The sequence below is a fragment of the Melanaphis sacchari genome, unplaced genomic scaffold, assembly GCF_002803265.2.
Source record: "Melanaphis sacchari strain LSU unplaced genomic scaffold, SCAv2.0 Contig84_pilon_pilon, whole genome shotgun sequence".
NCBI lineage: Eukaryota > Metazoa > Arthropoda > Insecta > Hemiptera > Aphididae > Melanaphis > Melanaphis sacchari.
In genome coordinates this window covers 1,358,237-1,374,288 of record NW_020271599.1, presented here as the reverse complement: position 1 = coordinate 1,374,288, position 16,052 = coordinate 1,358,237, and the positions used below count along the sequence as shown (strand labels likewise).

Below are 16,052 nucleotides of genomic sequence, written 5' to 3'. Positions count from 1 at the left end.
TATAAGTATTGTATTATTACGAAACAGTACGAATGATAAAACATTCAGTTAAAATTTATGTAAGGGTAGTAAAGTCAATTTTCATTAGTATAAAAATGCATAACCACCCTCTATAGTTTTTGTCTAAACTTTTTGGAACTAAATAGGTAGATATTAAGAATTATTATCTACACTCAATTTTTGATATACAAAGGATCTGCGTGAATATTTTAGAATAATATTTGTATGCCAGTTGTATGTATAATTAATTAACAGTAATTTGATTTAAAAGATATATACGTACATTATAATTTAATCGTTAATTGTCCATTTAAAATAGATATTCGTTATATTTAATTATATAATTATTTCTATATACCTTAATATTCATAACACAAATACTAATGTTAATTATATTGGATATTAAAATAATTTGAAATAATTCCCCCTCATAAATATCGTTATTTCAGTTAAAAACTTTAATTATGCAATAGATAATATTAAAAAATCAAGTCTTATGACTAAAGATATTGAATACAAATTATATAGAGAATAGTATTATCTAATAATAAATACAAACCAAGCATTGATATTATTAATTACATGTTAGATATAAGTTATTAAACTTATTACCTATGAATACTTATTTCAGTGTGTAATATAATTGTTAACTGATAATTTAAATTAATGTTATTATTAACTTAATTTATTTTTATTTTTTTATTTCAAACTATTTGTTTTTTTTTTATACTTTATAGATTTTAAATTATACTTTTCTTATAAAATTTATTGCTATAGTAGTTTTCATATTATTTTATATTATCGTTAAAAACGAATTGAAAATTCAAAGTTAGTTCCTAATATAGTCTAAATAATTATTATACTGTTCTGTTTTGTTTTGTTTTTTCTTTTTTAAATTCGTTTTTATAACTTAGGTTTATATTTATTTTATTATTGCTGGATTGGTTTTAAAATTTGCTGAAGTTAATGTTCCAAAAATGTTTTCTTACACTCTATACAGAGAGTTAAAATTTTGTTACAGCTCATAAAGATTCTTTCACAGTATACTTAATTCTTTGCTTATCCTTAAGATAACTTCACCCGCTAAATCCTTTTATGAAAATTTTCACTACTTCACTATTTTGTCATCGTATTATCCCTCTCGTCTACCATTTAAACATTAAACTAAGATAACGCCAAAAACAGATCTATCCTTCATCCTTTTCTTACATACCGTATATCCCATTGGGCATCTATAAATCTCAGTCCCGACCGTACTTAGTAATCGTTTTTAGCAGTGCTGAAATCTCAAATTATACTCCTTAGGACGCACCTTTCCATTTTATATAATCCCGTTAGCTGTATTCATTTCGGATTTTACTAAACATAATTTTACTTTCCGCTGCCCATGACGTTAACTTGACAATCATTATTTTCGATTTAATATTAATTATTCGTACAATATTTTAGTGAATTTTGTATTGATAAAAAAAAAGTGTTTAAATTCTAAGTATAATATTTTAGATTTTTAGCCAAGTAATTTAGACAAAAATATAATTTAGTAACCGTAGGTATGTAAAAGCAAATAAGATTATTGTTATTCACGATGTAATGTTCAACTATTGAAATATTTTTAGAATAGGATTTTACATGTAGATATTTTATAGTTTAGTATGTATAAAAGCACTGCCCTAATTCGAAATTGTGTAAATAAATTAGAAATTTTTTTAAATTTATCTTTGCTATCTGCTGTTTTGTTTTTTATTTCATTCTTATTGGCCCAAGGAAACGTTAGAATAAATGTAATATTGAAATGGTTCCTAAGATTATTATCCATACCAAAACATTTACAGACTTGTTTTAAAAATTGTTTAGTATGATTTTTTTTTAAATTTTCTACTTCGAACCTGTAGCATTAATTTTTTGACACCAAATTACTAGTAATGTATTTAGCAAATCACGTATAGATAATTAAATATCTTCTTTATTTCTTATAGATAAGAAAATTAACGTTATTAACATTTTTGATTTTTCAATCACCATAAGTAATAACTTATTAGTTTGTTATTATAAATTTATTTATACTAATTTTTTTTTACAGACATTAGTTGACGGTCTTGTATAAAAAAAAGAGATAAATATCGTATTTTTATCAAATATTTTTCTTTATGGATTGTTGATGAAATAAGTTTTAAATGCATGGGAACCTTTAAGCTGATAAAATTATTTACACTGCATTAGAATTTATTACAGACAAATCGAATTTAAGCTAAGCGTGTTTGATATTGAAACATTTTCTATAAGACTGATCTGATTGTGCATGGCAATTTCTACTGCCGTCTCGTCTTGTGAGATAAAATCCAAAGACCAAACAGCGATTAAAATTCGTTTTTTCTCGTTCAATGGCGATATATTGTAATGTGTTGTGTATATTATAAAAACAGTATTATAAAGTTAGTTTTTATTTATCTATTTTTTACTTGAAATTTCCTTATAAATAATTTTTCATGATAATAAATTTAATTTATCAATATTTTATGTTATCTTTATTATTAACTTCCAGGTGACATGCGCGGGGTAATTACTTACTTCGGTATACTTGTTGACATTCATAAATTATTTTCTGTATTTTGCACTTGAAGTGAGTTTCATAATTTTCTTATCATTAAGATAGAAAAAACAATAAAAACGAAACGACTGTGGTGTTATTATTATTGTTATGCAAGAAATCGCGTGCAAAATATTATTTGTAACTAGACAAAATATTACGTCACGCCCGCACACGATCAAATCATATAACAATAAAACAAAAAACCCCATAGTTTTTACAGTTTTGACTATTACTCACATAATAATAATTGAATAAAATAATAAAAACGTAATTAAATAAATAAAGTAGACTGCTCGCCGCTCATCATGAGTAACCAAATAGACACGGTTTATTTTAATACATTGTGTAAAAAATTATAGTTATAATATATAGGAAAATTTATATTAATTAATTTAACAGTAACACATAATTGATAGATCGATAAATATATTCAAAGTAATTAAAAGGATTTAAAAACATTATATGAAATTATTTATTACACAATAAATAATCAAAACTATAAATGGTATTGAATTATTCCCAACATTTTCTTAACCACTGTTAGGTATGTCAATATAACATGAGTTTTAAAAAAATGCAAGAAGAAAAGTGCTGCTGTTTTCCTAACACCAAACCAAAACTATTTACTAATATTAATCTATTGTCATTACATCAGATCCTGTATATTATATATGTAACGTAAATTACGTAAATTGGTGGTAAACGATTTATAATAAAAATTATATTATGAATTATTTATAAAAATATATTCGTATAGCACGAGATTTTTGATAATTCACACAACCCTAAATGTTCATTTGATGAACAATAAATAAAAACATTTTTTATTTTTTTATTTATAGATTTAGGTTTTAACATCAATTGTTATTAGCCTGTAGTCGATTTTTACTTCGGGGAGGCCGGGAGGGTATGTGATTTGAAACACGTGTACATATGGCGAGAATTTGTCACTATAAAGCCGGGTGGTTACCTATCCGGGAGCTAGTGACACCTTTTTATTTTAATTTTAATATGGCGTTATGAGTAAGCAAATTAGACACACCTTATAGTAAGTTTATTTTTAAATTTAATTTGACCGCCCAATTTAAAATAATGTGTTCCAAATTTTTTTTATAATTATTAAATGAATTGTAAGTATCTTTAAACACAAATATAAAATGTTTAAGTCATATCTTTCTTAATTATTCCTAAAATGAAAGCCATGCTTCGTAGAACAGGTAAAAATAAAATTATGACTACATGTCTTTTACATAAGGTGATTTATCAAATATGATAACTGTCTTCTATCCTTTAATAGTAAAATCATTCAAATTTCAATTTTTTAAATTGTCAATGATGTTTAAGTTATACTAATTTTAATTTTAAGTTCTTGATTTCAATAAATTATTCATTGTAAAAGGTGGTTTTTATTTAAAAAATAAGCTTATATTAAACAAGACACTTTTTAAATAGTTTTAAAATATAAGTATTTACAAATATGGTTCTTATGTGAGTTTAAAAATTTTAAAAACCAGATTTTTAATATATATCGTTATGTAAACATTATTAAATGGTAATGTAAAGATACTTGGTGAAACACACAGTACCTACATAAAAAAAAAATTCAAATCGGGCCATATCTGCATGGAATTATATTGTTCGATAGTTAGTAACTGACGATAATGGCTAAATGAATTATAAAAATAGTAAATATTAAAAAATCCGAACTAAGTTTTTGACTACACAATTATTTTTTATTGATTTTAATGAAAAATTATTGGTTTCTGTTTCGATTTTCATAAATATTAGGTTTATAATAAAGGTTTCAAACCCTATATTATATATAATATATACCCATAAATTAGTTTTAAATCATCATTATGGGTGGTATGATGCGTAAAATTCTACGAGCACTGAACTTTGTTACTAATTTATAAGTTACGATGAAAATATTTTGGTCGTTAAATATTTTTAGAACCAATAAACCGAAAGTTTAGAAGTAATAAAATAAAATTGTAGTTCAAAGTTTGTTCAAGATACTCGGTTTTGACAATGAATTAATTATTCGCAACAACTAACTTACTACAGCAATTTACCAATTATAATATAATGATAACATATTTTCACACTACGAAGAAATATGCCACAAAAATGAAAATATGAATTTTCGAAATATTCAACACAAGTTTTATTTAGCAATGTAACTTAATATAATGATACTGTATGTACAAAACATATTTATATATTGTTTTGCCATGATTTATCACCAATAAAATTTAGTTATAAAAAAACATGAATATATTTGTTTATATCTTATAAATTGTTATTTATTTTATACTTGTGAAATAAATTTAAAAATTAAACTGCGGAAAATAGAGTATACGATTAGTATACATTTGTAATAACTGTCGCCAATAAAAAAATCAATTTTTTTTTAATGACACCATGTCGCATAATCTATTATCCAATTTATTATTATAGTTATGGGTGTTTTTGATATTCCGGTGACAGTGATTTCTTGTAAATAAAAAAAAAAGTAAATATTTATTTGAAGGATAATCACGATATAACTTTGCCTGAAATACTCGGATACAAAACTGTATAGCCTAGTATATGTATAAACGAAAAAATTCGAAGCCTGTCAAAATATGTCAGATTAAGAAAACAATTCTTAAAATTATAGCTGTTTAATTTTTTTCCTTTCCTTTCTTTTTTTATTTTTTACTATAATTTAAGATATTCCTATCCTATGGCTTTCTATTCTATACCGCTTATAGATAGGTAATACTTTATAATGTGATTATTAAAAAAAAAATGGCTATATATCATAACTATATTTATATATAGATAGATGATTTACCTAAATATTTTACTAATATTATACACAAATTATAGGAAAAAAAAAACATAAAAAAATAATAGACGTATAATAAATTACATTTTTTAAAAGATGAGATCGTATGGGTGGAAGCGTTTTAAGTATGAAGACTGTAGTGTAGTGAAATCATTTCTCTACATAATGTGAAATACACATAATAAATATACTAGTTTCAGAATTGAATATTATTTCATCTCAATCATTTGATTCCAAAATTGTTTATACTTTTTTATAGTGAATAAATTATTAGGTATCATTAAATTGTAGAATTTTAGCTACATTTAAATGAAAGAAAAAGTGAGAAATTGAGAATGGTTACGTTAGATGCGTTCTGCGGAATACGAAAATGTTTTGAGTCGTTATAACGAAAGACGTCGACAGTCATATTAAAGTTACTTCGGATTAACTTTAAGTCGACTCATAAATATAATGCGTTATAAGTTTTAGCTATATAATATTTATATTATGTATACGTGTGTATAATATAGTGTCTACATTGAAACGACAATGTTTCAAATGCACGCGTGTATAACGTGTAAGTCTAAAACATTTTCGACACATGCTTATTATACTAACTATTGTTATTAGTTTTCTTGTGTACTATTAGTTTAGTCTACAAATTATAATAACTCCGTTTTCTATGAATGAGTTCTTAATGGCGACAAATGTGTATATTTTATCAGTTATTGTTATTAAAATAGGTACGTAGGCATAGAACGTTGTATTTTCTTTCCGTAATTATTAATATTAAATGGCGAAAAAATTGATTATTAAATCTACTACATAAATCTACTATATAAATATACCAAGTTACTATTTGGTTTATTATTATGTAGAATGAAATTATAATTTTGTCCAAAAGCCAAGAGTTGTGTAAAACAGTTTTTTTCCGAATCGTGTAACATATTATTTACAGTCATTATGGAATGAAAATATTTAAACTTTGTCCTACGTATATTTTATTAATTATTAACTTAAATTATTTTTGTTTATTATTCTGGCTGAATAGGTATTTATATAATAATAAGTATAATATTGAGCTAAATCATAATTATCTTGGAAGTATTAAAATTATGTTTATAACATGAACGAATTTCATGTGTCGTTATTATTTAACAAACTCATTTAAAAACCAACAATGAAAACTCAAAATAATTATTATTTTTAATTAGAACAACATATTTTTAAATGCACATTGCAGTTGTAATATTGTAGGTTATTTTAATTTAATTTAATTATCGTTACTTTTAATGATTATAGAAAAGGATAATGTATAATAAAGTGAAATCCAAACAATATATTGCGCGTTTTAATGGTAATTACTGTTCCAATCAGGGCGATCAATTTCAAAACACGTTTTTGTTTTTATTTTACACAATGCGTGTTTGGATAAGCTTAATATGTATAATATGCACATTTTTGAATGAAATTGCTAATTTAAATTCTATTTATTTCTGATTTTAAATACGTGGTGTGTCTGTATGGGAAGTTAAAAAAAAAACTTAACATTTTTCAGCGAAAAAAAATAGGTGCGTCATATTTACTATTTATATAAGTGAAAATATTCATTACGAAGTACATCAGACTTATTGTTGATAAAATTGATTTTAAACATTTCAAACTATTGAAACACACTACGTATATGATGGCTCGTGTAGTGCTATTTGTATAAATAATAGTTATCTACCTCAAAGGAATGCAGGAATGTATTGTATTAAACAAGTGACATCAAAGATTAAAACTTAAAATAATTGAAAAATTTTGTTTTTATAACTATAAAAAGTGGAAAAAACGGTTAGCATCTTTGCATCAATACTGTATTATAAACAATATGTTTATGTATACACGTAAAAATAAGACAAAAAAATTAAAATATTATTATATCGTTATCAAAACAACGTGTACCTATATTAGAATTTAAATATATTAGATAAAACAAGAATACACGATCAATTAATTGAAGTGTGCGAAGCAGCAGTCGTAATTCATGAAACATATTAGAGCCCGGATTATTATTTTATATTATATAATTTATAATTTATACTATACATGACGTATAACTACTGCGGTATACTTACACGAGTGACGACTGCTGCAGTTGTTACCGTGACATTTAGTCTAGGATCGATGGGATAGAAATCGACGTAGTATTTTACCATAACCATATACCTATGGATGTATGTAGGTTGTTTAGTCTCAGAACATTGATTACCCGCATTGAAGTTTTTGAAAACATTCGGTATATCAATTTTTAAAATATTCGAGGAGAAAGCTGTCTATACTTCACATCGTTTAGACGTATTTTTTCATTATTTCAAAATAAACAATAATTTTTTTTTTCTTACGGTGACCCAAGTTATTGATACATGGAGTTTCAATATCATCAAGGCGGTTATTTCATGAAATTTCGACAAGCATAATTGCATGTTCAATTATTCGAAAGGAAAAAAAAAATAAAACAAATCGTAAATCGAATTTATTTAAAATCTCGATAGATAACCGTTGGCCCGTGGTACATACACGATCGCTCTGTATAATATATACAACATTAATAATGACATTAATGATATTCAACGTCTGTTTGTTGGTTGGTGTTTTGCAGGTCACGAGGTTGTTGCAAGCGATGCCGTAGCGGTGGTGCGGTGCCGGAATGACAAACAGCCCTGGGGCCTACCATGCCGCCGCCGAAAACAACCGTAACATCGGTCACGCAGCTGCGACGTCTACATCGACGACAGCGCAGGGACGCCGCAGTCAGACAGACGCTTCTCACTACATCATGCCAGCGGACCCGTAAGACCTTTTTTGTTACATCGTTATTTTTATTTATTTTTTACCACAACTTTGCTCATGACGTCGTTTGTGCGCGATTTTTTATTTCATTTCTATAACCGGGGACGATAACGAAAATGTAATATTATAAATTCAAAACGTAAAAGAAAAATACAGAAATCATAAACAAAAATCGAGTCAGGCCGCGATAATACGTACGCAGAAACATATTGATGTTTTAATGTTTTAGTTTTAGCAATATTACGTGATAAAACGATTATACATTTTTTACTAAAATTAGCGTAATTTAATGACGTAATTGGTTTATAACAATTTTCAGCACTATAAATATTTGGCTTAGAATATACTTCGGTTATTTGTTGAATTTATTTTGGCTAGGACTTGAGAGCTTTATATTTGATATAATAGGTTTTAGTCCGAATAACAAGGCGATAAGAGTCCGGAGAAACTAGACCAGTAAATTAATTGAATAGGTACGTGCCATGCATGACTAACATAGGCAGACTACGCTAGGCTCAAATGAGAAGTGGGTACTTACAATAATATGTACATTGTATACGATAAATAATAGAAATGAAACGTCTAAAATAGTTAACGGTTGAAATAAATGCTATTTACACGTGAACGAATTCGATGGATGAAGCATAATATTACTCGATCGAGCGTGAAAATAAAGTGATATTTTGTCACTAGTACACTCCACAAAAATACCTAAAAAAAATTAAAACGTATTTAAAATGTGGTGCTCATTATAATATGATATGCTATCGTGTGAAATTTTCAATACAGTTATCCGCGAATTAACATCGAGTCGATGGCGTATTAGACGATACAATTTCAAAAAAATGTTCACCAAGTACTAAGTAACTGGTATATTGTAAACAGATAAGACGTAAACTACGCTTGAAGAAGACTTATCTGAATAACTGTGGCTTTTAAAATTGTTTCGATATTATACCAATACTATAATAATATTCATCATCGGGGAGTAACGATATATCGCAATAATAATACGTTAATTACGACCTATATCAATCCGCGACGACAATCAAGTAATTTTGCATTCTCTCGATCCAACTTTGACAGTGTACTTAAGTGGTTTTAAAATCGCGTACGTACAAAAATTTAATATTAATACAATGGTTAAACCTCCTAATGTTTTTAGCTGTTATTCTCGCTCTTCACTCCATTCCGTCATGTTTATTTCTGTTAATAATGTCTGTGGTGTGTCGGATAAACTTTATTTTTGTTTTTTATGTCAACCCTTTTCAAAGACTATAGTTGTGAAGGTCGAACGGGTGTATAATATGTATACTGGTGGATCAGTAGAGTTATGTACTCAAGGCTGGCATGAAAGCCACACGACATGGACTTGAAGAGTTATGGGTCGGGTGTGGGATTTTCCACACGGTCGCTGTCACGTCCGCGGTATGTTTTTTACGCTCCAAAAATCCTCATTTTATCAGTTATTTAATAATAACAGTGAATAAAACTGAAAAAATGTCATTAGCTAGTTGTCAAGTCATGTAACTCGTGTTTATCAGAAACGAAGGATATGACGCGGTAATTCGGTTCGAGCAAAGGTTATCTTGTATATTATTATTAAATATATTATAATATAATAATATGAATACGTTTAATTAAATACGAAAATATAATATGATGATGATTTGATTGAGGTTTAACGAGATTGATTAAATGCATCATTATGGTTTCGTTATTGCGATGCGTTTGCTAGTTCCATGTATGGTTTTAAATACAATATCTGCTGATGTTCTTAGAGCAGCGTGGTAAAGTCGAGTCTACCTTAATAAACGAATGGATTTTAATCGGGTATTACTCATCATTGGATAGTATTATAGAGTTATAATTTTACACCATTGTATTGGTAAGCATTGATGAAACTAGAAAATGCGCACACAAAGTTTAAAATGTGCATCCTCACTCCAACAAAAAAAATTTTTTTTTTATTATAATATGATTATTTTGTAGTTATTATTATAGAACATTGACATAGACTACGTTGTCCTGAACTAGCATTAATCTAAATAAATATAATTTACTGGACAGAAAAATCACGTTAAATGATTTGTGACAATGTGATTTTAATGAACTTAATTTTATATTTATATATATAATATACATTATATATACTATATACGTACATAAATGGGGGTTGATATATCCAACATTTATAAACTCAAAAACTACATAAATATTATAAATAAAATGTGAAGGGTTTGGGAATACTTTACTATTCATGCAAATTCAAAAATGTACTACTTCAGTATTATAGTTACACCTTTAGTAGGTAAAATATTACATTTTTAGTTGGTGTCATGTATTGGTAGTATCTTGCGTTTGTAGTAAAACCGTATTTTTCAAACCAACAATCAGTCATTGTGATATTCTACGTGAGATGACTGCACGAGTGCTTCAAAACGTCTTATCAAGTATATCCTAGGGATGGACATCATATAGATGATATTATATTCATGTTTGAAACAACAAATTGCATTTGTTTTAAAATATTATATTTACGATAAAAATTAATTTTTGAGATAATTTTTTTTTCTGTTTCAAATGAATTCGTTTTTATACCTCACCCTGTGTAATAATGTATACACCGTAAATTCTCGATTAAACGTAACACGACATTCATATTGCTCGTTCGACGAATAAATCTTGAGCTTTAAGCTAGGCCGCTTATATTATTACAATCTATAAACGGTCAGTGTGCGCAAATATTCATAATCTAGTATCGTAACGAATGCGTTTTTGAATCTTTCCCCCCTCTGTGTTTAAAACCCGGATCTACTAAGCCAGTCGATAAACGCAATAAACTTCTCTGAGCACAATACTATATAATGATATGCATAGTTATATTAAAAAACGCGCAGAGTTTAAACATTTATAATGTTTTATTTATACGATTTTAATACTCTGCGACAACATAATATTATGATGTCGTTTCGTGTCTGGTATCCGCTCAATTTATAGGAAAAAATATCAAAAACAAAATTGAAATAATACACAATATAATATCACAAAAACCTCAACCAAACGATTTGGTTTTGTTTATATATATATATATATATATATATATATAGTATTAAATTATGAAAAATAATAAAATCTAATGGCTGGTACGAGAATAATAATAAGTATAGTAGGACTAGTAAGTACAACTATATTATTATATACGCTATAGGTAGGTCGTGTTGAAGTTACACGAACATAAAATTTAATGAGATCTCATAAAAAAAAAAGAAATCCACGGTTGTATCAATATGTTTTGGGGGTGGCTGGAAAGCGGTTGATACGGTTACAATGAAAAGGATAATAGCGCAGCGAAATATTAGTTTAAAAAAAATAAAAGTACTTATACTTTGTAGGTAGTTTTATTTTTATGGCACGTTCTTGAAGAATAGAAACTAACACCGAGAGAAAATACAAATACTTAAAAAGTTATAATCCTGTTTTGGTGAGATTATATATATATATATATATAATGTAACATCCAACATTAAATTGTGAGTTAACAAGTTGTTCAATTTGGATTAAATATTGTTAAAGTAAGTACAGTTTCAGTATTTCGGATTAAGTTTGTTCATTTTTCAAAACAATCGAGGCAATTTATTTCCAATCATCATCGTCATGTTTGAGTTCAAAATGATTTATCTTTTTTAGGTATATTATTTAATATCATTTATAAAACATTTAACTATTTTGAAACTTATGTAATATATTAAGTCTATAGTCTAAATATTAAATCAATTAAAAAAAAGAGATTTTTCTCTCGCTATAGGTAGCGTAACATGAAACTTGGTGGCCCTAAAGTCTGTGTTTCTTAAACACAGACATTCAATTAGTAAATAAAAACTATATAGATATTTCTCGTTTTTTAAAACAATTTATTTTCAATATAAATATAATTTAAACAATAACAAGAAATGTCCAGTGTTGTTTTAATGTTGGTCTAAATACGTCACTTCCTGATATATAGTAGGTTTTGAATGTACTTCGTCATTGTGTTTAATGGGTGATTTCGGACATAACGAGTTTAAATTTGAAATTAATAGTTAATTATTATCATATAAAATGTTTAATGATTCCGAGCGTAAAGTCTAACATATATTTCTAAAGAGCGTTGATGACTTAAAGGTAATATTATTTTCTTAATTGTGTAGTTAGAATTATTAATATTAACCTAAAATATTCCAACTAACCTATAGTAGATAAAAAATATAATTATATACCTATAACATATATAGTGATGTGAATAGGTTTTGGTGTAAATAACTTTAATATTTCGACAATTTTATCGAGTGTATAGAAAATTGTAATATGAGTTTAAGTGAAATGTTCAAAGTTTTGATGATAAATATTTTTAATATTTTTTAAATTATAATATAAGTTGTTATATTATGTTTAAATATTCATTTTCGTAAAAAATTCAATCTAAAAAAAAAAAAAAAATAAGATTCTTTGAAAATTGGTTCTTTGTAATTTTTTCCGTTATCACGCTATTTTAAAATTTTTTCTAATTATTAAGAAAATTATTGAAATTTATTTATTTTTTACCTTAAAAAAATTTCATACTTTAAGATGATAGACTCATAAAAAATATTATTCGATTTCAATCAATAATCTATTTATTTATTTTTTATTTATTATTTAATACACGTACAAAAAAAAATATTACACACACACACACACATATATATAACATAACATAATGTACAATGGGCTACACTGAGCATTCAAAACATCTATAAAACGTATTAAATTGAAAGTACTATAATATATGTTAATTATTTTTATTAAACTGTGTTTTTTGGTAAATACGTTCCAGTTATTTAACTGTAATAGTTACCTATTACTTTAATAATATTAAGCATTAAGCATGATCAAAGAAATTTGCGTAGTTTTATTGAATCGTTGAGTTAAAAAAAAAAAAAGAAAAGAAAAACGAACAACATGTGATTGAAAACATTTACGAAATAGACATGAGATCTTGAATATTTATATGATATTCTTAAACAAACCAACTTCACTTTTAAAAAATATTAATCAAAAAAAATGTTATTGACTGTAACTAACGCATTGGTACATCTTTGTTGTGAATTGTGTAAAGGAAAAAAAGTTAGCTACAAAGTAATTTAATTTACCGTTTTATATTATACAGTATTACATAGGCTCGGACTGTGCGGTAACACGACTTGTATGCCGTTTTGTAGGACTCTAGAGATGAACGCTAATGCCAAAATGTCGAGACGCACATCTAGGTTATTTACGTAATGAAAACGGTTTCGGTCGAAACAAAGTCGGAATAAAAAAAAATAAATAAAAATAAAATAAAATAAATAATAATAATAATAATAATAATAATAACATAAAATATAACGGATACACAATACAGGAAAAATCGTTTGGCAACAGGCCCTGTAGCTGCTGCGACTGACCGGCTGCGACGACTCATGCCAGGGTTACGGGTTAAGCCGTTTCTACTTTGCCTTTTATTTATTTATTTTCTTTGAAACGACCCAGTTTCATGTTTGAAAGTCATCGTTGTCGTGTACTATCGTTTCGCGCGTGAAAAATACGTGCGCGCGCGTGGAAATCCGGAGTCAGAAAACAGCCTTTGCCCCACGAGTCTGAACCTTTCGGTAATACACGTTCGCACATCGGTTGAAGCGGAATTAATGAGGTTCGTCGGTGGTGGCAGATGTTGAGATGTGCCGAAAAATTTGTCATTTTGAGCATACTATGTAATGGGCATGCTGTAATAACATTAATGATGTAATATATATATATATATACACAATAAATTGTGTACAGCATTCTATATATTATGCATGATGTATATATTCGGGTCTAGGTTACACAACACACTTGCCGTTCATGTTATCGTGTAGAATGAGCCGATTTACATGCGACCTGAAATCCTCGGACCTCTGCGGAAACGACGTGCGCCCATATATATATATATATATATATATATATATATATATAATAATAATAATAATAATAACAATAACAGCGTTAAAGGATACTCGTGTTGGACAAAAACTACCCCTATCCGATATCGTGGTGGTGATGTAGTTTAAAGTCGTGCTGTAGTTACGTTTCACCTACGCCATATCAATGTGAGTATAGGTAGGTAATGTATGTAGTACGCGTACAGGTTTAGATAACTTCATTACAAGCGATAAAATCGATATTATATAATTATAAACTATAATAATATGTAGGTACCTAGTACATTAAGTCTTATGTGCGGTTTGGTCGTGCACGGAATTTCGTGGCAGTACCCTCTCACAGCATTTGACCGGCGAAAAGAGTCGTCCTCTCTCGACCGATTTTATTGTTACCCGCAAACTGTGCATAATATAAATAGGTACTACGAACGATAATATTGCCGGGGCTTCCTTGATCAATTTGTTGTTGGGAAGAGAGAACTACGAACTCAGCATTTTCGTATTATAGATTTAAATTACTTATATTATAAAATACATAACTATTAAAAAAAAAAAATGTTTAACATGCAGATTAGATATTCTAGATATTATATTGAAAAAAAAAAAGTGAAATTTCGATGGTGAAGTCGAATTAAACGGTTTTATTATTTATTATATATTTTGATAAATGGGTCGAAATCGAAATGTTTCAAGTGTGTGAAAAGAAATTATGGAAAATGTATACCAGTCATTTGGAAAAATAGTAAAAGGTTATACAAATGTAACTTGATGTGAATAATAGATTAATAGTTAACTTGTATTATTATTTTTTGTATAAAAGTAAAAAGAAAAAGAAATTGTGGAAATTTAGTTTATGTGATCAAATACTGTTTGATGTTAGTTGATAGCTCTACCATAAATATTCCACAATTGATAACCAATTATAATACATTTAACGGGTTACAAACTGAAAAAAAAAAAACAGTAAATTTTTTATCGATACAATTTTACCTTGTACATACCACACTCCCATCACTAGTAAGTACCTATTCAGCATGTAATTTAAATTTAATTCCATGAAATAATGTAAATAAGGAAATTGCCTGTAGTAGTTTATTGAGAACATTATTTTATGCATATATGGTGCTTGTCTATTAGCATATACTATTAACATGATTGCAGTACATTAATGTGCTGAGTTTATGAAGAGATTAATGTATGGATAAAAATGATCACGCAAACGATTACTGATAAAAACTTGTGACAGAAAGAGCAGTATACATCAAATTAATTGTTAATTAAATTTGAATTAATCTTTACTCCATAACTATGAGTCAAAGCTAATATAATAGAATAAATAGGATTTCGAATTCATTTTACGAAAAATTTGCCTATTACGTAGCTGATTCAATAACCGTAGATTAGTAGCACTTTTTTTGACGAGAAAATTGTCACAGTATTTTTGTTATAAGTATTTACACTAAAATAGTCTTTTTCATTTTTTCAGGAACCTATCTATTTAAATAATTGATATCGATACGTTCAATAATTTTAAATTTTCATATACACACAATTGTACGTACATTACTTACTGTTTAATAACCATAATTCAACAAATTAAATGCGTCAAAACGTCATTATATTGCTTCAATTAATATGTTTTGAATTGTGTATGTATCTATTTTTATTTATTTATAATAATATTCAAATTTAAATTAGCTCAATTTTTTTGTGCAGCATAAAATATAAATAATGAATTCAAGATATTACACTGTTTTTCATATTTAATTTATTTTAGCACTGTAATGTAGTTTTCTTGTTGTAATCTTCAAATCTAATTGATCAAAAGAAA

The 16,052-nt window shown here is 26.9% G+C and overlaps 1 protein-coding gene across 1 annotated transcript in view; it reads left to right on the top strand.

The window, feature by feature from the left end:
- Nucleotides 1-16,052, top strand: part of LOC112602182 (TWiK family of potassium channels protein 7-like) — a 110,292-nt gene that overhangs the window by 64,474 nt on the left and 29,766 nt on the right. The window contains exon 3 of the mRNA XM_025350139.1: nt 8,050-8,240. Coding sequence (XP_025205924.1) covers nt 8,098-8,240 — 143 coding nt within the window. The 5' untranslated portion in view covers nt 8,050-8,097. The remainder of the gene's footprint in view (nt 1-8,049; nt 8,241-16,052) is intronic.